Consider the following 23,744-nt stretch of genomic DNA (forward strand, 5'->3'; position numbering starts at 1 on the left):
CAATATACATATGTATGTATATATAAATATACATATATATGTATATATATACATATATATATATATCATTTCACTCTACTGTCTTTTAACTTCTTGAAAAACTTTGGCAAGTTTGCATCCACAAAATATTAAGATTCCTTTGTTGTAGAGTGACTTTTTTTCATTCACCAGCTCACTTCTCTCTGTTAATCGGAGGAAATATTGACAGAAGGAAACTATAGTGATTGATTTAAGACGTGTGTGACTTTTTTTACAGCGTGTCTCCTGTTGTTCTCTTAATGGAAGGTGATGTAAACATCGATCAAAATGTATGGGTGGCAAAGCTTTACCGTGATATGATGACGATATATATATGTAGATGTTTCAGACTGTTAAAGGTCCAGCGTGTAAGAATTGGTGACATCTAACGGCGAGACTGCAGATTGTGATAGCATAACAGAGAGGATGCAATCTTCTCTAATTGTGTAGCAAGTTTCTGCCTCAAAATGCCCGCTCTAGCAGGTTTGTGGTTTCAAGTTTCAATTTCTGCCATCAAACCCTCCTAGATCTTACACACGGGACCTTTAAATAAATATACTGTGTAATTAGCAGACTGTTTGACCTTGGATGTAAAGTGTTTGAACTGTTTCCTGGTTGGTCACTGCCAAGTTTGCAAGGCAGTGTAGGTCAGACATGGACGGACTGTTAAGTTTTTATAAGGCAGGAACTTTAAACCTCATCATGGATCATGAAAATGCCTGGAAAAGTGTCCAAAAACTGCAGCAAGGCAGATTTGATGGGGTGTTTTTTTTTTTGATGAGGTGTTAAATATACATAGAGTGATGGTTTAAAGCCACCGTTATGACGCATTTGTTTGAGTACCGCTGTGTGGGACTGCTTTTCTCCAAATGTGTCCTGTGTTTGTATAGTCTCTGCCTCAGAAGGTGGAGTGTGATACCGTTGACTGGTGCTCTGTTAGGATTACACGGATTTAGTCTCAGTGTTTTGAAGGCATGACACACGTGCGCGCACATTTCAGATGTATTTGTCTCGCTGTGGTTTGTGTGAGACAAACGTCTCTGAAGGTTCTTGACTAGAGGAGCCGTCGCTGTGTCCTTCGAGAAGTCTTTATTTAAGACCTTTATTTGTCAAAGACAGCTCATGCGTGTTTGTGGACTCTGAGAAGAGAGTGTCTCTGGGGTGTGAGTAGGTTTCTATTGCAGTTTGCTCTTTTTTCATCTGGGTCTTCTCTGTCCAAAGTGACTCACAGGTGTGTTTCAGAGGAGACGCCGTTGTCCTCTCTGCGCTGTACATATTTATCTTAGAGCTGCTGTCAGGGATGTTGTCATTTTGACTGATGGATACACAGTATGCACGTGGACGCTGCATTAGCTGCTGGAGAATGCGTCAATGTTGCTGCCATCTTGGGAGTGGAGGTAGGAATGAGAAGGATGCAGACATAGCTGCCCTTTTTAAACAAGAATCTGGGGAATTAGTAGCCTACTGCACTTATTTTATACAATAAAATGATTGTAATTTTCTGTCATTGAGTATGAGATGAATAACAAATGTATTAGACACCATCCAAAGCCACATCTGCCCTAAACTAACACCTTTGGTTATTATCAAACTCACTGTGATGCTTCTGTAATGGTTAATACACCAGTGTGTCGAAGCTCTTTAACCTAAATGATATTTTTAATGCTGAAATATAGTTATTGTTGTTATTCATGATCATCCAAAACGATTGTTTTTCAAAAAAAAAAAACAACAGAAAAACAAATTCAGGTTTAAAAAGGTGAATTCAGTTTGTTATTTGCCAAATAACTTATCAAAAATGGTTTTGTTTTAATCATGTTTTTAAAAGATTTCTAACATGGCGTAATACATGTGTCAAGCACATGATTAAACATATACAAGATTCATCCAGATCAGATAAATGTCAAAGTTAGTGTGTTTTATTCTGAAAAACCACACTTTCCTCATCTGCTTGCACTGGTTTATAGGGCGGACTTGCCCTTACCAAGATGGCGGACGCACTGACGCGTCACTTCTTGTCTGTATGTCGCCCCACGAGCACGTTTAGTGAGGCTTCACGTTTATTAATGGACACATGGCCTAAAGTCACAAGCAGAGAGGACACACACACAGAGAGAGGGAGGCCATTTTGTGCTTTTTGTGGTGCTCTGTCTCCTGATTGGATAAAATGTGATAACTATCAAGTTTCTCCCAGATTAAGAGACTGAGACTGAGAGTGTTGTGTCACTGAGTAAATCCTCTAGATTTAAAATGACTGTTGGAATATAGAGCTATTTAACACATATTTTTAATGAAAGTACTTCACTGACAGCAGCTTTATTGAATTAGATTCAAATAATATTTTTACATTCAAAGTATATGGTGCCTATAGGTGAAATAAAAACAATTAGACTTTAACTTTGGGTTTGGCATTCTCTCGTTTAATGCTGCTATGTGAACGTTGTGTGTGTTTCCTGTAAATGATGTACATAGCCATACGTCAACATGGGCAGACATTTTCTAACAGTGCTTGGCAATCTCTGCATAAAATATTTACAGTACATGTGAGACTTGCAACAATAGTATTTAGCAATAGTATTCACACTTTTTTCCTTATTCTAGTTAAGGCTGGTTGACAGGAAATTAACTGTTGTGAAAAAGACATTTACCTCTTCATTAGTAATCGATGAGCTGTGCTGGGCAGAGGCCCTTGATTGTACATGACACAGCATTTTTGATGCCTTTGGCTTAAGGTTTCTCCCAAGTGCAAACTCAGAATTTCTGATTTTTACCGTAGCGATGGTTTGTGCCTCTTGTGTTTTTACATTACATTCAACGATACTTCCATATTCTTAAAATTCCCTTCTGTCTATCGGGATAATTGAATTAAATATAAAATAAACACCCTGATGCATTATATAAAAGATATTTAGACCTTTTTTTTCCAGCTTAAATTTTTTCCTGCACCAATATGGTAGAAATTAGGCGTGCCTATGCTCTAAAAACAATTTTTTATTTGAAAATATTGACATTTGCCACAGATTTATACATCCCAGCTTGGGAAACAAATCTTGAAAGGACATTCACACACAAAATATACAATTTTTCTTTAATAATTTCCGGAAATAAATGTGTTATTCGATCATCAGATAGTGGATCTGGGACACATGTCTCATTCCCACAACAACAGAGGAAGTTGGGATTGTAAAAAAGAAAAAAAGAAATAAAATTGACAAGAAGTCGATGTCAGAGTCACTTCCTTCAAAGAAAATAAAAGCCCTACTCTGCTCTTCACTATTTCTGTCAAGTTTTATCAATAAAAGATTTGAATTTTTTTTTTAAATAGTAAATAGTAATAGTAAACAAACGACAGCATCGTAATGATTTTAAGTTTATTCTTCATTTGACCAAGTGGGGAGAAAAATGGGTGATAACATTTGGTATCCTCTTGAGTATTTAGGTTTGTGATAATATTCAGGAGCAAAATTCTCATCTTTTTTTTGAGAAAGTTCCAACAAATGTGGTTTGCCTTGAACTAAAAGGTGGAATGAATTGCTGTGGTGTTTTGCAGCTCGTGCTTTTTTTCCCTTTATTGATTTATTGAACTGGATCCGGCCTTGTATTATAGTTTAAGCCCATGTTTGTTGGCCATAATTGCATGTGTCACTATACAAATCTAAATTCATTCACATATTTTAATGACAGGGAAGAGAGTTGTGACTTTGGAAAACAGCTAAAAGTCTGTTATTGTGCAGTAAACGTATTTTTTTATGCAGACGAAAATTTGGAAAACCACTGGATTTAATGTAGTTATTTTTCCTTTTTCCCAAAAGAGGATTGAGTATAAAGTGACACACAAGGAGTCTGATCCTAACCCTGGACTCTGAGTTCACTGTATATGGAACTACTTTAGTTTAGCAGCAAACCGTGTGCAAACAAAAATGCCCAAACTCTATCCTCATCGCCTCTGTAGGCCAAGGCCTGATACAAGACTGTTACCTTGCTGGGTTTTGACTGCAAAGGACTGTTTACTTTTTCCTTATGAAGATAGTATTTGCTCTATATTTGTACTGACTTAATTTTGTAATGTTAAGAAAATGATCAACAGAATCAAACACACAAGAGAACCAATGCACAATGGTACGGCTGAACTCGTTTGCCAGGAAAGGGCAAAAAACATCCGACCCTGCTGATTCAGGATAAGTCATGACTGAAACAAAGTATTCTCCTTTTTACTCCTGCAGCTGTGGGACTGCAGGATTTATAGCAGTATCTTTATGTGACTGTGTGTGCATTAGTTCAGGTGAATATAACTACAAAGTGTGGTGTTCTTTGAGGGTATCTTTGTGCAATTGTACTTGCGGCTCTTCAGTGTGTTGTGTGTATGTGTGAGAGAGTTCTTGTCAGCTGTGTTGTTGTGGTATTAAAATCACTGTTGCTTATTATCAGGCCAAAGTTGAGTGTTGGTATTTGTTAACATGATATTTGTCAAGATGAACATCCCAACATTTTTAGGCCATTTGCGAATATCAAGTTGATTTTGTATCTTGGTGTATAGCATAAAGATTTTACTGATGTAAATTTCAAACAAAGAGGTGATCGCACATTTTTTCGAGGTTATTTTTTTGGTTGCACAGCTTTTGGTGGGGTGTTTAGGTTTCTTCCATTTGAGTTTGACGCTCTTTGGGATTCTGTCATGTTGGGCCCTGACATCTGTGCTACTTTATTCAACAAAAGCTGTGGATTTTGTGTCAAAATAAATGATAAGTGCTACCAATCCCATGTCTGTGCTTCTGTGAACACGATCTGTATTTGGAGTTGTCTGTAGCACTCAAATACAGAATAATGGAAGAATGACTAACTTTTATTTAGGTGGGGGATTCGCTGAAACCACCCACTCGTGACTAGCTGTCACTGCCACATTCAGGATGAATCATCCGGCTGCACTCACTCTGAAAGCTTCGTCTTCTTAGGAATAAACCACTAAAAGAATCAGTATGCAGTCCAGGATTGGCACTCTCTGGCAATCACTACATAGCATATAAGAGCGCAGCATGCATGCCATCTAACAGGTGCATTAGCAAGACCTCTCCTTTCATAATATTCTTATCAAATGTAATCATTTGCTGCCCTGCAAGAAACACTGCATTTTTTTTTAACCAGCTCTGAATTACCAACCAGATAAAGCAGGCATTTCAGCTACAGGGGCCACAAAAGCTCCATGATTAACTATGCGTCACTGGGTATTTAAAGAATAATGGTTGACTAAAGTGTATAATCTACTATAATAAGTGTCCTCATGGGCCGTACTTTATCAACACATCTTGAGGATCATCGTAGCAAAAGCTCATTGTTACAGTTTTGGTTTTATGTCTCAGAGGAACAACAATGCAAATATCTGGCACATCAATATCCATATTTTCCTAAAAATAATGTCAGGAAACAGCACAAGTGCCACATTGTGTGTTGAATCCTTGTCTGATTTTGCACAGTTCATATGGAAACAAAGCGTTTCCTCTCATAATTACGACTATGGAAAGCCTGATGTGTTGTTATGGTTCCCCTGTTGTTCCATATCACATACTAAAGTAAGCTTCGTGAATTTGCAGGCATCTCAGTCAAAGGAAAGTTGGCTCACATTTATGAAGACATGATTGGCATTCAGTAATCTTGGCTGCACAGATACTTAGCACCATCTGTTGGTCTAAATTTGACATGGACTTCAGCAACTTCAATGTTTTCCATAAAATTATGCAAACAAAGTATATATTTCTTTAAAGTTACGAGGTCATGACGAACCAAAAAAAAAACACAATTATACTGACCATGTCCCAGCACACTCCAAAACATTAATGGAGATGTGGGTTGTTGTTTTTTTGAGAAAGATCGACATCTAAAAACAGCAAGCACCACTTTGAAAAGGATGAAGGTCACTGTAACACCACTGCCTAAAGTACAACAGCCACTGTATTTTACCGCAATCCCTATAACAGTGCCTCTCAAACTTTTTAGTACAAGTACTGAGAAAATATTGACCATTATAGCCTATGTTAAAATACAGTGGTGTAAATAGGCCGAGCAAATCTATTTCAAATAAGATAATTTACTCTTTCATCCTCCTCTTCCTCACATATACTTCACACATTGGTATAGTGAAATTAGATAAAGATAGAATGTGAGATAAGATTACTATATCTATTATTTTTATTTTTGTTATTCGCTTCATTTTCTACACACTCCTTTCCTCAGCTCCACTCTGATCACATACCCTGGTGGAACAGTATTTCTGATTTTCCTACAAGTACCACCAGAGGAAGCTTACGTACCACTAGTGGTACACGTACCACAGTTTAAGAACCATGGTCCTATATGTATTGTCTGGTGACAAAGACTATCACTGATCCAACCAAGCCATAATTTGATGTAATGACCAATGATCAACTCACTAAAAACATGTAGGTGAAAGTCATGTAATAAAACTCACTGGCCTTTTTATTAGGTACACCTGTTCACCTAGTTTACACACATATTAGATCAGGCAACCACATGATTCAGACATATTGACATGGTCAGCATGACCGGCTGAAGTTCAGACTGAGCATCACAATGGGTCAGAGGTTCATTTTGAGAATTTGAATGTGACACAGTTGTTTGTTGTCAGATATGCTGGTCAGCGTATTTTAGAAAGTGCTGGTCTGCTACTTTTATTTTTCACTTATAACCATCTCTATAGGGTTTACAGTTAATGTTTGGAAAAGGAGAAAATATCCTTTGATGAGCGGTTCTCTGGGCAAACATGTGATGATGTCAGAGAAGAATGACCAGTCTGCTTCAAGATGATAGAAAGGAAACACAACCACTCGTTACAGACCTCTTTGAACACACAACATTACAACACAACACACAACAGGTGGATAATTGCATTTAAATATACACATACATATAAACTGGCTTACACTGATCCTATTATATTTTGAGCGATATGTTAAAGTGTCAGTGATTCAAGACCAGGGATCTCAAACTCCAGTGATCTGGGGGCCAATGAGGATCTAGTCTGGTCATGAGGGGGCCGATGAACAGCTGTTCAGTCAGGAGTGGGCAACATGAGCTCAAAATAATAACACAATATTCCACCGTGATATTCACGATGATATATCAAAGAATTTCAAAGAAAATGTGTTTGCTTTGATATGGAGCGATGTATACTTCACATTAACAACACTGATGATGCAAAATTAATCTATAAATAACAAAAACCCAATTAAGTATAGATAATAAAATGTGGAGGGCCACATGAAATCGATTGGGGGACCTTGTTTAACTTTATTTATACAATACAATGCACAATCAGTATAGGAAATATAGGTTATTCAGTTTAAGAGCACAAATCATTCTTACAATCCATTTTGTTGCAGAATAACAAGTGTAAACATAAATAAAATGAATGACAGAAAACGAGGGTTAGAGGTAGAATTCATCAAGTGCTTAAGTTTTCACAGCTTTAGGGTTTTTGCAAGTATTTAGGGTGTCCAGGAAAGATTGGAAGTAGGTTATAGGAATACTTTTAGATTGGGTTTCTATGCAGATTAATTTGAGAATGTATAGTTTTGTTGTTGTTGTTGTTTTACCAGGGATTTAAAACCAAACAATAAAACCAAACCTCACCCAATATATGTGTGTGTAGTAATACAAATTGTTCCAAACATACATGGATGCAGGTTTAATAACAGAGTCTCTTTGTATGATTTAATTTATATATATGTATTCTTAGGTCTGTGGTCAAAAAAGGCTTTGAGTTCCTTATGCATGTCATATGTTATATTGTCTTCACGTGCTATCGGAAAGATGACACTTCCCATGTGTGAAATCGGAACTACGTGTGTTACGTTCAAGCGCTTTTGTTGTTGGAGCGAAATAATAATTAAAAAATGGCCGACACACACTCCGACCCGCTCCTTCTTCGTTAAAACATTTTGTAATAGTTATTCATGGCAGCTAAACGTAAACGGTATTTATTATTTGTTTTACTCTCCGCCATCTTGAAATGTCAAAGGTTTTCTCTCTCCTCTCCAGTCCACTTTTATCTCGTAATTTCTCACGAGAAATCACGACGTGGGGGGGCGTTCGTGTGCATTTTGTATTTATTTACCATAATCCCGACAGCACGTGAACGCGCCACATTAAACGTTTAAGCGGACGGTTTTTTTTCCTCCCTGCTCTGTGATTGGTCAGAATGGACCAGCACCCACCCCCTGAATTGACCACTCCCCGTCCGCGCTCGCCCCACGTGACTGCGCTCTGCTCGCTCCAGCAAAGTTAAAAACAGACTTTGTTTATCCAGCCTGCTCTGTCTGATGAAATGCTCTCCTGCTAGTTGACCCGCTCCACTCGTGTTATTCCACTCTTCCCAGCCGTGGACGCTGAGAGGAGCTAAAATCCTGCAGCTCACGCCACATCAGTTTACATACGTGTTCTTTGTTGTCTTTGTAATTTAATTTTTTTTTGTTCTCTTCGGCTGCAGCTCAAACACACACAGGGTCATAACGACTCGTGCATTATTATCTCCCCTCCTCTACGTTATTTGTCAGTACACTTGATTTTGCAGGACGTTGCTCCCTCCGTGCGTGCAGACGTGTGTGTGTTTGCGTGGATTTGTTGCAGCTGAAGGAAGGAGGATTTTTTTTTTATCGAGCACGCCATGGCGACTGAAGTGGATACGTGGCCTGCTGGTTCCAAAGCCGACGGTGAGTGAGTAAATTCAGCCGCGCTACGTGCATCCTGCCTCGGTGCAGAGTCTCGCTCACGAGGCCTGGTGGTGTTGTTGATGTCGATGTGCTTCTACTGAGCCATTGTCCTCTTGTATGGGATGGGCTACCATGTGCTCCGTTTAATCCTCACACTCACACTCACACACACACAAACTCAAGACCACCGATTAAGCGTCTTGGTGCACATTTCACGCAGTGTTGCACTAATGACACGGTGAACCCCCGCAGAGCTGCGTCTGCAATTTAAATCTCTCGTGTGTGTGTGTGTGTGCGCGTGTTGTTTTTACGAGCTTTGTGTTTGTTGTCGAGCTGCGTTCACGTTTTAACCCTTTCGCGTTTCTGATTGGACGAGGCGACAACGCTTACTTCCGCTTTGACAAGTCTCGTTCTGACTTTGCAGATGAAACACTAATAAAAACTTGCTTTTTAACAAAGGCAAACCTGCCACCACTGATATACTAAGTTTAATTGTGTGTCTCTCTGTTTGTTTTAGCGCTCTAGATCGTCGTTTTTGAAAACTAATCAGGGCCAATGCCTGTAAATAATCTACAGTTGGCGGAAATTGTGTTATTAAAATGAAAAAATGCGTATATACGTCTTCCCTGTCGAGTAAGTCGACAAAAATAGAAATAATTAAGCGACCAGTTGGGCTTCCTGTTTATTTTCCTCGACGTTCTCGCGATAGTTTACATGCCAGCGCTTCTAAATCATAACATCTTATAAATATTTATTTAGACGCGCGCGACTCTGTTTGCTGCAGTACCAGTGATTAATCATCAATGACAATGAGACGGAATACGATTTTAATTCAGTCGTATGTTTTCTTTAGTTCGTGCACTACTCGTATCACACGTCCCCTCGTGTGTGTGTGTGTGTGTTTGTTTTTCGGTAATGGGCTTCGAGCTCGTGGGCTTCGTGCTCTCCTCGCGCTGTCTGACAGTGACGTACATATGTATAGTCTACTGTAAGAGCCAACTGCAAATGGCTTCCTTACGTAATCTCGGCGCTGTTGTGTATTTAAAGCTTATATAAGAAATGCACAGTTTGATTCACATAACGGCAGATTGCGCTGCATCAAGGTTTGTAATTAACATTTAAGCATTCAGGCATTAATATACAGTAATGTAAACACACACGCTTTATCTCCAGCTCTTACCACAATGTACATTGTAATTCTAATTTTCACCAGTTCCCCAGAAGTGAGTTTTTTTGCCTCATGACCAGGATCATCTGGTTCCCATTCAGTTCAATTCAAAGAAATGCATTTGTCCCTGAGGTGCAATTTAAGGCACATAGAGCAGCAGAAGATGGCTTTTTGTGCAACGGCCAATCAGAATGGAACACTAAATTGTGCAAACATTATTTACATAAGGTGTTGAGATTGAGGTAGACCAGAAAGACTGTATAGTAGCATATCGTGGACTTGATAATCCACGAGGATTTATGGTCCTGAAAAACTTGTGTTTATACCAGAAATAGGTCCAAAGAGGAAGCAAGAATGAGTATGCACACTCACACTGTTTTCCATGACTTCAGAGGACATTGCATTGACTTGCATTAATTTCCCAGAGACTTACTCTAACCCTAACCAGAATTACTACTGGCCTAATCCTAACCCTCACCTCGGCCTAACCTTAAAAACATGTCTTCACCTTTAAAATGTAGTACTTTACATTTGGGGGGACGTTTGTACCTATAATGTGACTACGTAAACAGATTTAGGTCCCCACTTCATAAGGAATACCCATGCGCACACACACACACACTACTTGATTTACCTTTGTTGCATAGGGGTCAAACTGTGCATGTGTGACACAACATGGTTTGTTATGGTTTTGTGTGTTTGTGTGTAAAAGTGACACAGATGGCTTGTGTGAACTTGATTGACCTTTTGTTTTAAGAGGTGGGTCAGTCGTGCTTGATTGAGCAGCCTCTTGTTGATGAGATGCATGGACACGCACACACACACACACACACACCTATGCATTGTGGGTCAGGCTTTTTACACTGCACTCGCACACTGCTGTGGGGAGTAAATAAAACCTAACATGGTGAAACATGCATATTATCAAACATGGACCGTACCAAATGATGAGTTAATCAGGCTTTAAGTCTTAACTCTGTCGTCTCCTGAACGGTCAAAACATGTGATTACAATCTATTAATGAAATGAATTTACCTCCAAATGACCAGAGCCAAAATGATGTAAACAAATGAGTGTGAACTAATGGTATACTTAATTGTTTTCCGCATTTCATCCTCAGATTATGGATGAGTAGGTTATGCAAAATTTTTGTGTGAATTCTTATAATTGTTAAAGGTGCATGTTCTATTTCATTTTAATAGATACTTTTAAATGGTAAAAATGGTCTGCTGACATTTCCAAGCTGAGAGCTGTGCAGTGATTAGTGCCCTCCCTGCATGTGCACATTCAAAGCCAGTGTGAGAACGTTTCCATGGGTTAACTCCTTTGATAAATACCTTCATTCAATCTATGGAAGGAACATGCTGCCATATATGTCAAGCCAGCTTGGCAGTCTGCAGAGTACACAATGTTATAGTCTTAACCTCCCACATGTAAGACACAGACTCCACCCACTTTTATCAATTCCTTTTAGTTTGATTGGTTGATCTGTCAGACTGTCGACCGTTTATCGGAGCAGCTCTAATCTTGTGTGCCCACCTCCCCTTGCCCTTTATCTTTCTCATCCGACGATGAGACCGAAATCATACTCTGCCAGCTTTACAAATTTCATATTTTAAAGTTAAAGTTAATGGATGGAAGAAAGGCAGAAGGTCAGTCTAAAAACGCCATAGACGAACAAGTTAAAAAGAGGCTTATCACCACCTAGTGTAGGGGAGGTGAATACATTTTTCAATTTAGGAAATAATGTTTTTGTGACCCTATCCACACAACTGTATGTGACATGAAACCGTGTCTCTTCTTATTGTGGGAAATGACAGTTAAACTCGTTTGACATCCACACCCCAGATACAGATAATATAACCACATGGACATATGCTGCTGGGCCCCCACCATTTGTTCCCTGTATCATAATGCTGATGCTTATTTGACCTCAGAGGTCATCACACATGGTTTTGTGCTTTGTATCTGTGTGCTTGAGTTGACAGAAGTCTCTTTTGTGGATTTGTTATATTTCTAAAAAAAATTTTTTTACTAATAAAGGTAGAAATAGGGGACAGAATTGAATGGAATTAAGTTATAGCAGCAAGTTAAACAACATACACTTGTCTAAATGTGTTGTTTCTTGTGCAAATAAGAGGTTGTTGGTCTGTGTGTGTTAGGTCATACACCTCCACCCTCTAACTAAACAGTGGCCTCAGAAGTTAATGCAGCATATAAATTACTGGCAGCATTTTTATGGACACGTTGCAGTAAGATGTTCAGATATCTTTAAGGTGGAGCTAATTTCAAATCCAAATTTCAATTAAGGCCTAACAATTTTGGAACATTTCTTAGTGATATTGTGAGTGCAATTTGACTTGCGGTCTTCTTATGTACGGTGTTAACTTAAAGATATGAAAGGATTTCTGTGTTTAATTTGCCATTTGTGTTTGAAAGTGTGATTTTGATTTGAAAACCATCAGTTGTGCTGTAGAAACACAGCACTGTAAAATGTCTGTAATCATTACCATGCACACAATGTCTCCTACTTTGACGTATGTTCTCAGTTGTGCACATGTACTGGAGGCTTCATGTGTCCACATTACACATGTCGTAGTTGCATACAGAACAAGTAACAGCCAAACTCTGGACATGGTAATAATCCTTCTGCACAGTCAGACATCTGACTGAAGTAGCAAAACAAAAAAACACATTTGAAGTTGATTCATAAAGTCTTTCTGCAATTGACAAATTCTCCTCAGAATGAAGTTGCTTATTTGGAGAGACCTTATTATTAGTTTTGAAAACTGGGTGCATGCATCCCGAGGGAGTTATGTGAAGTCTCTGCTCTACTGACCTGCTCATTCATAAACAGTGTAAGTGCACAGATTGCTAAAATCAAACATGTCAACACTGCTGCTCAGGCTCACTGGCCGTGTGCAGCTCACACACGGAATGTAGGGGCAGAGGTCCTCTGCTGACCCGCATCTGGCTGTGTGTTTAAACTGTGGGGGTGGTTTTCAGAAACCACTGCGACTGTCTGTGTTCAGTGGTTTGGGATTCATTTTGGTACAATCTGGTAGTCAGTTTAAAGTAGAGCTTACTAATGATTGTTTTCATAATCGATTAATCTGTCGATTTATTTTTATCACTATTATTATTGTTGTTATTAATATTATTATTATTATTTGTCCATAAAATATCAGAAAACCTTAAAAAATGTTGATCGGTGTTTTGTCAAACCTGGAAGTGATGATGTTCTCAAATGTCTTTTAATGATTTCTTTGTTGTCCAGAGCAAAGCAATGAAGAAAATACTCACATTTAAGAACAATCGTAAATCTTGTTTTAATCATGGAAAAAAAGCTTCCAATCGATTATCAAAACAGTTGTCGCTTAATTTAGTAATCGATGAATTGTTTGAGCTCTAGGTTAAAGACAGCCTGATTAGTTTGATTGCATCTTTGACACAGGACTGACTCAGTTACAGTATAACATCGTGTTACAGAGTCACATCATCTTTGTCATGTTTTTAAACAGGGAGTTGACTGCGTTTTATCATATTATGATTGTTTTGCAACTCTGTTCAAGTCTTTTCTTCATTTTTTTCCAGTTGGCCTGTTGTATGTTTGGCGTGCTGCCATCGGTTAGTTCCTAATTTACAGTGCTGGCAGGCCTTGTGGCCTGCATGAGGCAGGGAGGAGGAGGAGCAGAAGGAGGAGATGACACATGGTTGGCTGTTGACAGATTTCTGAAGGCCAGGGGTGCGGTGCTGCTCCTTTCTACAACAGGTTAATTCAGGGAGGTGACCTGTTTCTGCTCAAAGGAGCGTCCTTTTAATTTGTTGTTCTCATTCTTAAAACAGACTGTTGTTTTGAGGATATTTTTAAATTAAAAAAAAGTTTATTGTTTTGTCCTGCAAACTTGAGTTTGGTCCGTTTGCAGCACAAACTTCTGCCGAGTTTTAGATTGGTAGTTGTATTTGTGGCTTGGACATTTTCCCCTCGCCTCCAATCCGTCCTCTCCATGTCCTGTAATCTATAGCGATAGAACTCCTCAAACTGCCATTTGGACACATGCACATGCAGGGATCCAAGTATTCATTACACCCTCACACATTCCACTTTCCTACAGCCCCGTCATGTGACCAGCCGTGGACCCAACCAGACCATATGTAGTCAGGTCCCCTGTAGCTGCTGCAAAATCATCGCGAGAACACTGAGAAATAAAAAAAGATACTAGTGTCAGCATTTCTCCAGCACGTGTTCCCCTTTGCCCTCCCTCCTCTCCTGATCTGCAGAAGTACTCCACTCCCTCCCTCCCTCTCTCGCTCTCACACGTCAGAGAATTTGATATTTGATCCCTAAAACGATGGCTTGTTTTGCCAGACAAACAGACAAACAGACAAACTACTGTATGTTGAACAATTTGACACAGAGACTCATATTATATCCGCTAACAGACCGTGTGAGTGTCACAAGAATGTGTGCCAGTGTGACTTTGCATTGACAGGATCTTCCCTTGTTGTTTTGCCTTTGGCCTTGTTGTGTAAAGCAGCCACTGGGTGCAGCACATGCACTCAGAATGTGAAGCTTTAATGCTCTTACATGTCGTTTGCTGAATTCACACTGGATAAATGTTTGGTGTTTGCAGTGCGGGTCGTCGAAGTCAAACATTTATAGCAAGTTAACCAAATTGATGTCATATCTCTCTGTATTCATGAGCTGTTCAGTGCATAAAATGTTAATTGAGGCATTGTGATTTGTTAAAGCCATTAAAGTACTCTAGTGACTCGTGTCATTCGCTGCCCTGATTACCTGAAAATTTCCTACTGTCTTATCACAGGGATGCCGTCTTGCGATGGCGGCCTGGCAGAGGCTCACCGTCCCTGCAGCGACGATGACGACGCGCTGATCGAGGCCGAGTTGAACGGCAACTGGACGCCCCAGGAGAAAGCGCTCCACGAGGCGCGGCTCAAAGCCAAAGCCAAGCGTCGCCTGCGCAAGTCCTCGTCCCGCAACTCGACCAGTGACTCCTTTTCGGAGTCTGGAGACGTGGCAGGAAGTGATCCGAACAGTCCAAAAGGCAAAGTTGCCACCAGCGACCGCAAATCCAGGATGGGCAAAGGCAGAGGCCTGCCAAAAAAAGGTATGTCCTGGAATATTTGATCTTCAGGACCCTCTTTTTAAATATAGTAGTGCGTGCTTGATCATTTGTCGTTCATTAGCTGCACAAACTGTATTGGCGAGTTGACCTTATGGTTCATCTGCTGGTTGTCTGCAGGTGGGGCAGGCGGTAAAGGAGTTTGGGGAGCTGCTGGGATGGTTTATGAAGTGGAGGAACCTGATGCACGGGACCCAAACTATGACGAAGCTGCTCAGGTGAGACTGTTTGAGTCAGATAAGGATTCACCTCATAAAGCACGAGGTGTTTTGTGTCTGTAGTTTAACAGTGAGAAAACTTTACCTTAATGGTTGCATTATACAGAACATTAAGGGGCAAAAATGCACATTACATTATCAATGAAAGTGTGTAACCATTTATAGCTTAGAATTTAGCAACTATACTCTTGATCAATCGCATACAATCCATTGCCTGTATTACTGTGCACAATGTAGGATTCTGCAATCTTCTGAGGTGACTTTGAAGATGATTTTATCATAATAAAAGCTGTATATTGTCTGTCCGATGACTAACTGTTAATGATATGTTTTTTTTTTATTTGTCGTAAATCAAGTCTTTTTAGTTTAAGAATACTTGCATTACTTAAATACACACATTCTCTCGCCACAGTTTATTTTTTCATTGATGAATAAGCTTCACAGCACATGTTGAAATGATGAAACATGCTGTACATGCTGTACACGCTGTTTTTCTTGTGACAAGCAAATGTGCTGATGTTGAGGGTCTGCTGCTGGGTTTCCCAGGTAAACGCTCTGAGGTAAACGCACTTTAGCAATTAATTTTTCTCTAGGAAGGTTTGGTCTTTTGTTATGAATGTTTCATATTCATGTTGGATGGCATCAATGACTTCATGTATTGTAAAAGGCAAAGTCATGTTTTAATAAAGCTCACCGCACACAAGAAGTTTTTCAAACCAATTTAAAAAAAACAAAACACAGGAGCCCGCAGTCACGACGACGGCTGTGGCTTTACTTTTTGTGACACATGGTAGTTGATCTGGTTAAAATGCAGGACCGCCTAGTATTTAAATCAGTGGTCACCAACGTGGTGACCATTTCACTTGATCACTGAGTAAAATGTCCTTGATATTGTTTATAAATATAACAAGATAATCATTAGGAGTAAGCGCAGGAATTAATGTGTATGCAATTAAATGCATAAAATGTTAATATGGTAGCCCTCCATATTATTCTCTACCCTTCAGGTAGCTCTCGGTCTCAAAAGGTTTGTGGCCCCTGGTTTAAATCAACAATATCGAAGTGGACTTTGGGTCTTTTGCATCTTTCTGGTCACAATTGTTGCCCCATTCACCTTCAACACCTTCATCCAAGTATTCCTCAGTTTAGATCCAGCTCCAGTCTGGCGGATCATGTCTGTAAAACCCTCTCACTGCAGGTTCATTTGTCCTGATCAGCCCAGGTGAGGTAACGCCCCTGTGATCGTCAGCTGGAGTGTATCAGACCATAAATCGGCACGATTGGCCAACCTTTGTCCACATGATTTGCCCGCTCACATGACCTTTTCCTCCAGGTGGCTCGTTCTCATTGACGGTCAACAGTGTTTTCAATCTTTAACTCAGTTATCGAGCAAAATGCTCCGTTAGGTGCTGGAGGCCAGGTTTGCCTCCTGTTGATTGTCACGCTGGCTCAGCGCAGAGTGGGAATGCAGACTCTGTCAAATTGATAACAACTGAACACTGGAGACCCAGTGTGATTTGGCCTTGGGTGGAAAGATGTGTGTCCGTGTGTGTTAAAAGGTAACTGGGACAGGGTGGTGCAGCGTCGGGGGCTTATCTGAACAGAATGGGTGTAAATCTACTGGTTAATTTGACAGAATGTAAACACTATCTCATTAAAGGCCCAATTCTGCAGACATTTAAGATAAAATAATAATTAAAATCACCTAAATGTATGGATTGTTTTTCATTATGCCAGAACATGTTATATTTAGGAGCCAGGTGAGCACAAACTTGTGTGTTTGATGTGAACTGGAGGCTACACGGGTTCTTCCGCACACTTGCAGGGAAGGGTGAGGTGCAGCATGTAACATTATTTTTCGAAACCACACCTTTTTATAATCCCTGTATGTTTGTGTTGTGAATCTGTCCCCTAAATGTTTTGCCTTCTCTCTTTTTTTTTCTCCTTGCTGGGCCAATAATGATTTTTGTTTTTTTCACCTTCAACAATAATAAACAGTCAACAATCGCCTCTTAACATAAGTGGAAAACAGGAACGTGTGCACCGCGTTGAACTTTTGACTCTAAATTCGCAGAAGTAGAAAGTACTTGAGTTCAGATTATTTTACCAGTGCTTATGATTGTTCTGCCGTTGCAGCTACATTCTGCTTCACAACAGGTTTTCAGGATGTGAAACAAAAGAGGCGTTTGTTTTGACAAATTCCACTCAACAAACTATTCACACCTGGTTAAACAAGAATTTGAATCTTGGACTGTGCACGTGTGTGCAGATTTTGGATAGTGTATCTAAAAAAAAAATGCAAAATGAGTAATCTGCATCCACTTTGTTGTTCCTATCGCTGATGATGTGTGTGTCTGCTCTTGTTCAGGGAGACACGGTTTATGCAACAGTTGTGCCAGAGGTGGATGAGAAGGAACTGGAAAAAATGGTCAACCCCATTGTGCAGGAATACTTTGAACATGGGGACACCAAAGAGGTCCAGGTAAAAGACTTGCAAATGTCCATCTCTTGTTGCATGCTGGCTATAAATTACAGTAAGCGGTATGTTCGTAAATACACGCTATTGTTCTATAATTGTTCAGCTGACTCCTCGGTAACCTTTCATGTTTTTGTTTGTCTTCATCCCTCTAGTTGTTGCTGAAGGAGCTCAACCTTGGTCACCACAGGTACGAGTTCTCCTCCCTGGCTGTGTCTCTGGCCCTTGAAGGCAAGGCCAGCCACCGAGAGCTGACCTCCCGCCTGCTGTCTGATCTGGTGGGGAAGCCGCTGTCACAGAGTGAAATGGCCCGTGCTTTTGACAAGATTCTGAAAGAGCTGCCAGACCTCATACTGGACACACCGGAGGCTCCGCAGGTGAAACGGTTACGCTGACTGAAGTTTGTTTTGTTTTGCAACATGTGGCCAATCCGGTGCAGTGCTAAAATATGCAGACGCGAATAATGAGAACCACTGATGACAGCTACACTTCATCAGAGAGGAGACGTTGGAGGGAAATGAGAAACGCAACATCTAAATTTGTGGCAGAGATCAGACGCTGATGCCTCAGCAAAAACGTTCTGTCGACCTGGAGACGTGAAACTTAGTGATGAGCATATTTGAGCCTGGTTTGACAGTCATTCCCTGAGTTCCATCACGTCTTTCTGACACTGACCAAAAGCATCCTCTGGACATGGATTCATTTTCAGCTGCAGAGTTTCGAGTGTTAACTAAAATGTTGTTTGTTTTTGTGCTAGCGTGTATCTGCATGCAGTCTCATAGGACTTTAAAATGTGATTAAAGCAACATTGTCATGAATTACCTTTCAGATGTTGGGCCAGTTCATTGCCAGAGCCATAGCGGACCATGTTCTCTCCATGTCTTTCCTGGACTGTTACAAAGGCAAAGTGGACTGTGAGCATGCCAGGTGAGCAAAGACGAGCAACATCAATGCACACGATCACTTTTCTTACAGGCAGAGCTCAAAGATATTCATTTAAATATGACTTTCAAACCAATGCCACTGAATTAGGCAATGCAATAGACTTGAAAGGTTCCAATATTTACTGTATATGTGTATGAAATAAACTGGTTGTGTGTGGATTTCAGTCCTGGATTGTTTGTGCAACACCTGCTGTTACTTGTAATGGTAAATATGGTTTAATACAAATGGTAAACCAAATACTGAGGAAATAAAAGCAACATAATTGATATTGATAATGGATTGAATCAAGTATTTGTTTGTCAGGAAATGCTGATCAGTGTTCCTTGAAATGATGACTTGTTTTATCAGTTTAATTGAATTCTCTGTCAAATGGATCGATGAAACCAGAAAATATTCACATTTAAGGTGCTGAAAATGGGAACACTTGTTTTAATTATTAAAGCGAACACTCAAACCAATTTTTATTTGCTAGTCAATTAATAATCGAATAATCATTGCAGCTCTATTGTCTATCATACAGTGACTTTTGGGATGCTGCACATGACATGAGCTCCTGCTCTAAATGCTCATCATTAATAAATGTTTACTGTGGCTGCTCCTGCTCACGACCTCCAGTACTTCAGATAAAAAACCCCAATGAAACAAAAATGCAGAGAACAAGTTGGCAAACGAATGGAAACGGATCACAGCAGCATGTGCAAAGTTTGAATCTTCATAAGAGTCATGCACGTTCAGTAAGATTCTCTTCTTGGTTCAGTGTCGTTGCCGAATAAAATATTATGGACCTCGACACTAGCTGGTGTTTTTCAGTTGTTTCAGTTAATGAAGAAGCTCTACCCTGTTCCTTTCAAATAAACAACATGTAATGGCTGTGGTATTTGTGTGTTATTCTTATTCAGAGTTGCTTTGGACCGTGCTGCAGTGCTGCTGACAATGAAGAGGGAGATGGTTCGTTTGGATAATGTGTGGGGCGTGGGTGGAGGCCTGAGACCTGTCAAACATCTTGTTAAAGAGGTAATCTCAAAGACACACAGCTTAAAATAAAATAAAAAACATACTGGACAAATGTCTTTGTCATATTCTAAATCAATAATCTCCAACGACTGAGGCTGCTGAGGCTTTTGTCTTGCTCAGCTCCGCTCCTTTGTTGTCATTATGTAAACAGAAGGCAGGGATGCATGCTGGGTAGAGAGAGCCACAGGCCAGCACTGCTATGTTGCTGCATCAGCAGAACATTTTTCTCCCCTGAGAGGTGGCAATTGCAAAAATGAGGGTGCAGAAGGTGACACAGACATTACACCCAGACCTTCTACTGAAACTCTCACACACACACATACATACCCAATGTCTTCTCACCATAGTCTTTGTTGACACTCATTGCTCCGTGATTTGAATTTATTTATGCTGATGTGGAAAGTGTGGAAATTTGTCAAATTGTTAGTTATGCAACATTCAAAGTCAAAAGTGTGAGTATGTTTTTATGAAAGGAAAGTTGTTTACCAGTGTTGTCATGTTAGCTTTAGACCCTTCGGGCTCTCCTCCAGTTTGGATTTCCTGCCTGGTTGTGTGTGGCCACAGGGGGAGCATGCAGTGACCAGAGGAGTCACAGCCTCTTTTCCTCACTGCTTTAACTCCTATTATCATTAAACTTGCATGTTTTTCTTATCCTTTTAATTTCCTCATCCCCCTTTTTGCTGCTGCTTTCCTTTCCATGTTGCCTTTCCCTCCTCTTAAAGCATCGCTAATGCTCACACGTCCACACACGTCCCTCCGCATGGCAAATTAGACCTCGAGTTGACTCTGAAGTGTTGGTTTACCCTAGAGAGGTTTGCCCTTGTTGCATCAATCATGTCCCTCTCAAACTGGAAGTGGTATGATAAATTGGTTTAAGTAAAACGCTTCGTGCAGCCCAGCCAGTGAGAGGGACGTAACCAAGCAGACTAAATATGAAGCCCAGGCTATAGATAATACTTAAGTACATTTTATATCAGAAAATTACAAAACATGTCAGGTACTTTAAGACTTTTAGTCAAGTTATATTGTAAAAGGTGACTTTGACTTCTACCCAAGTCATTTTCTGGTAAGATACTTGTACTTAAGTATTGCTTTCAAGTACTTTATACAAGACTTGATACAGTCTGTGTTCACTAAACACACCAGACAAAGAAGTGCTGTCTTTTAACCCACCACATCTACCTGTCTAACCAGATGGCCAATCATCCGTTGTAAAGACTTCACACACTGCTGATTAAGCTCGACACAACTTTCCCCATAGTTCCCAGGAGAGAAGTGTTTCGATCTCATGTCGCACTAAAAAAAGTTTCTAGAGTGAAATCTGCTGCTCAAAAAATCTGCTTGTTCAGCAGCAATTTGATGAGATAAACACTTCCTTTCTGCTCCTGCGCTGTGTGTTTCTGGATTTGTGAAAGTGTTCCGTGTTTTGCTTTGTTTATTTGTTGTGTTTGTCCTTCCAGGCCACCGTAGTTAATGACCTGGGGTCGTCACACAAACAAAACAGAAACCCATGATAACATGAATGGTTTTGTTTATGTGTGTTTCTCCCAGATGAACCTCCTCCTCAAGGAGTACCTGATATCAGGAGATGTGTTGGAGGCAGAGCACTGTCTGCGGGACCTGGAAGTCCCTCACTTCCACCATGAGCTGGTCTATGAGGTACTGTAGTGTAGACCTGATGTTTGTCTGATGACTTGAATGTTACTTTTTATTTATTTATACATGAAAATGTTTTGACGCAAGTCAAACATAGTCTTGGGTGATGATTGAAACAGAAACAGAATCTCTCCCATTAGTATTCTCTGTTACATATATATTGGTTTGCCAGAAAACTCAACATTTTCTATGAAGTGATGCATTAAGCCGTGTATAATACATTACATCGTTCTTTAAATTGAGTTTCTTCAGTTTAATGATATTGACAGACTTCATGACAACCATGTTATTATGTTACGAGGTTGTTTTTATCATACAAATAAACATTTCCGATCATGAAATATCTGAAATGTAAGTGGACTCTGGGTGTGAAAATGTCTGATCTGATGCTTTATCATATCTGTCCAAACACTGCCATCATGTGGTGAAATGTGGAACATACAAGATTTGTATCTAACTTTTTGTTCAACACTTCATGTAGTTCTACTTCCTTTCAGACCATAGTGATGGTGCTGGAGTCTAAAGGCGACACTGCCAGTCACATGATGATAAAGCTGCTTCAGTCCTTCTGGAAAACAGGCCTCATCACTGTGGATCAGATGAACAGGGTCAGTCCCTTTTTCTTTTTTAAACCTAATTTAAGCTGAAATATGTTTATCCATGAAGGAATGATTCCAATATTGTCCATGTTTTCCTTGTAGGGCTTCCAGCGTGTTTACAATGAACTCCAGGAAATCAGCCTGGATGTACCACATGCACACTCTATCATGGAGACCTTTGTGGACCTTTGCTACCAGGAGTCTGTCATCACCAAACAGCTGAGGGATACCTGTCCCTCCAGGTCAGTTGAGCAAAAATGGCCTATCTAATGAATTATTCACGCCAGTATTAGCCGTGTTATAGCTTTGAATAAGTCTCAAACACTATTTGTGTCTATATGTGCATCTAACCTCCCTCACCTCCTCGTAGCGCTTAACCTTAAACGCACACTAGAAAAGCTAGTGCTTTTGTTGGGGAAGAACACACATGTTGAACCAGTGGGTTAGTGAGGCTTATTGATGTGTTTAAAATTGGTTTTGTATAGTAAACTAGAGGAATAAATGATGAGTCACATTAGTAGCACTTATTAAAAGAATACATTTTATTTCCTGTTGGTTTTGGTTCTTTTAACTGAATTTGTTTTCCATTGGGGAAACTACAACACACACATCCTTAACATTTAATAAAATGATACAATTATACTCAATGTTTCTTCAACAGAGGACGAAAGCGTTTTGTCAGCGAAGGAGATGGAGGAGTGATCAAGAACTAGAGCTGGAGGAAGAAGAAGAAGAAGAAGAGGAGGAGGAGAAGTGCGTGTGCAGCTTCCAGCATGTTTTCCTAAAATTGGGCATGCAGGTGGTATAAAGTTCCCTCATTCCTCTACTCCATAATGTTGTTGTCACTCAAACCAGCGTTGACGTTCGGTGAAAGTAGACTGAAGAGTGCCCTGGGCGTTCAGTTCCCTTCATCTTGTTAATCACTGTTTTTGACATTTTCTAAGAATATTCTTTATTTGGGGGTTGATGCGCCCCTGCTGCCTTAGTCTTTGTACCTGTTTGTCAAGAATAATTCAAGTTGGAGCAGCAGAAGATGGAAGGCTGGACGGTATGGGTTTTGTGGGACATGAGTTTGGGTGATTTGTCTCTTGCTTCGCTTAACCTGTTGCTACTTTTTTTCACCTCATGTTATGCGCTAAAAAAAAGCACTTAAAAGACAGAGCCAACTGCACAGTCAGCAAGCACTTGGTAAATTAGCTCAACAAGGATCTAAACCTGCGATATTAAAAAAAAAACAAGTTCCAGAAATGCCATACTTTTTTTTCACTGCTTCTATTGTTCCTTTATGAACAGTGTTTTGCCTTTTTTTTCCTGGGGTCAGATTTTCACTTTGTACAGCACAGTTATCAAAGCAAGAAGTGTTTGGGCACTGTTTGGGTGTTGTATTTCTTTAGGGCAAATATTATGCTTTGGATGCCATTCATTAAAATAAAAGAAACGGGGGTTAATGTGTATAAAAAAAATTGAATAAGCAATAATTTGCTTAAAACTAATGTATCAGCTGTCACATAGTCAGCTGTGGGCTTTGGACAGGTATCCTTATGTAAAGGCAGACTTGCTCTGGAAAATTATTCTGAAACGATTTTTTTTCAAACGTGTTATTTGTTTAAAAAGGCAACTCTAATACATCTGTTCAGGCTTCATTGCCACTGTCTGTAAAAGTTTTACATATTGACCAGTTAATAATAATGTGGATAAGAAATATATTTCATTCATTAAAAAGGCATCAAAATACAGTTTATCTTTGTTTTTATTCTCAAACACACTAGTGTAATATTGACAT

General features: G+C 39.8%; 1 protein-coding gene across 1 annotated transcript; it reads left to right on the forward strand.

Annotated features, from left to right (window-relative positions):
- The first annotated feature begins 8,318 nt into the window (after positions 1–8,318).
- pdcd4a (programmed cell death 4a) lies at positions 8,319–23,697 on the forward strand. The gene is made up of 11 exons (XM_044028124.1): positions 8,319–8,741; positions 14,736–15,038; positions 15,174–15,271; positions 17,640–17,753; positions 17,903–18,124; positions 18,577–18,674; positions 19,592–19,706; positions 21,258–21,365; positions 21,860–21,970; positions 22,064–22,203; positions 22,623–23,697. Exons 1-11 carry the CDS (start codon positions 8,696–8,698, stop codon positions 22,672–22,674), a joined length of 1,407 nt encoding a protein of 468 aa, XP_043884059.1. The 5' UTR covers positions 8,319–8,695; the 3' UTR covers positions 22,675–23,697.
- The last annotated feature ends 47 nt before the right edge of the window (positions 23,698–23,744 follow it).

This window comes from Solea senegalensis, linkage group LG6 (assembly GCF_019176455.1).
Source record: "Solea senegalensis isolate Sse05_10M linkage group LG6, IFAPA_SoseM_1, whole genome shotgun sequence".
Lineage (NCBI taxonomy): Eukaryota > Metazoa > Chordata > Actinopteri > Pleuronectiformes > Soleidae > Solea > Solea senegalensis.

Excerpts from the sequence above, each read along its gene's own strand:
- pdcd4a (XM_044028124.1), top strand. The coding sequence starts at position 8,696 with ATGGCGACTGAAGTGGATACGTGGCCTGCTGGTTCCAAAGCCGACG. Across the intron at positions 15,272-17,639 it reads ACTATGACGAAGCTGCTCAG|GGAGACACGGTTTATGCAAC; the intron begins GTGAGACTGTTT and ends GCTCTTGTTCAG. Across the intron at positions 18,675-19,591 it reads GTGGACTGTGAGCATGCCAG|AGTTGCTTTGGACCGTGCTG; the intron begins GTGAGCAAAGAC and ends ATTCTTATTCAG.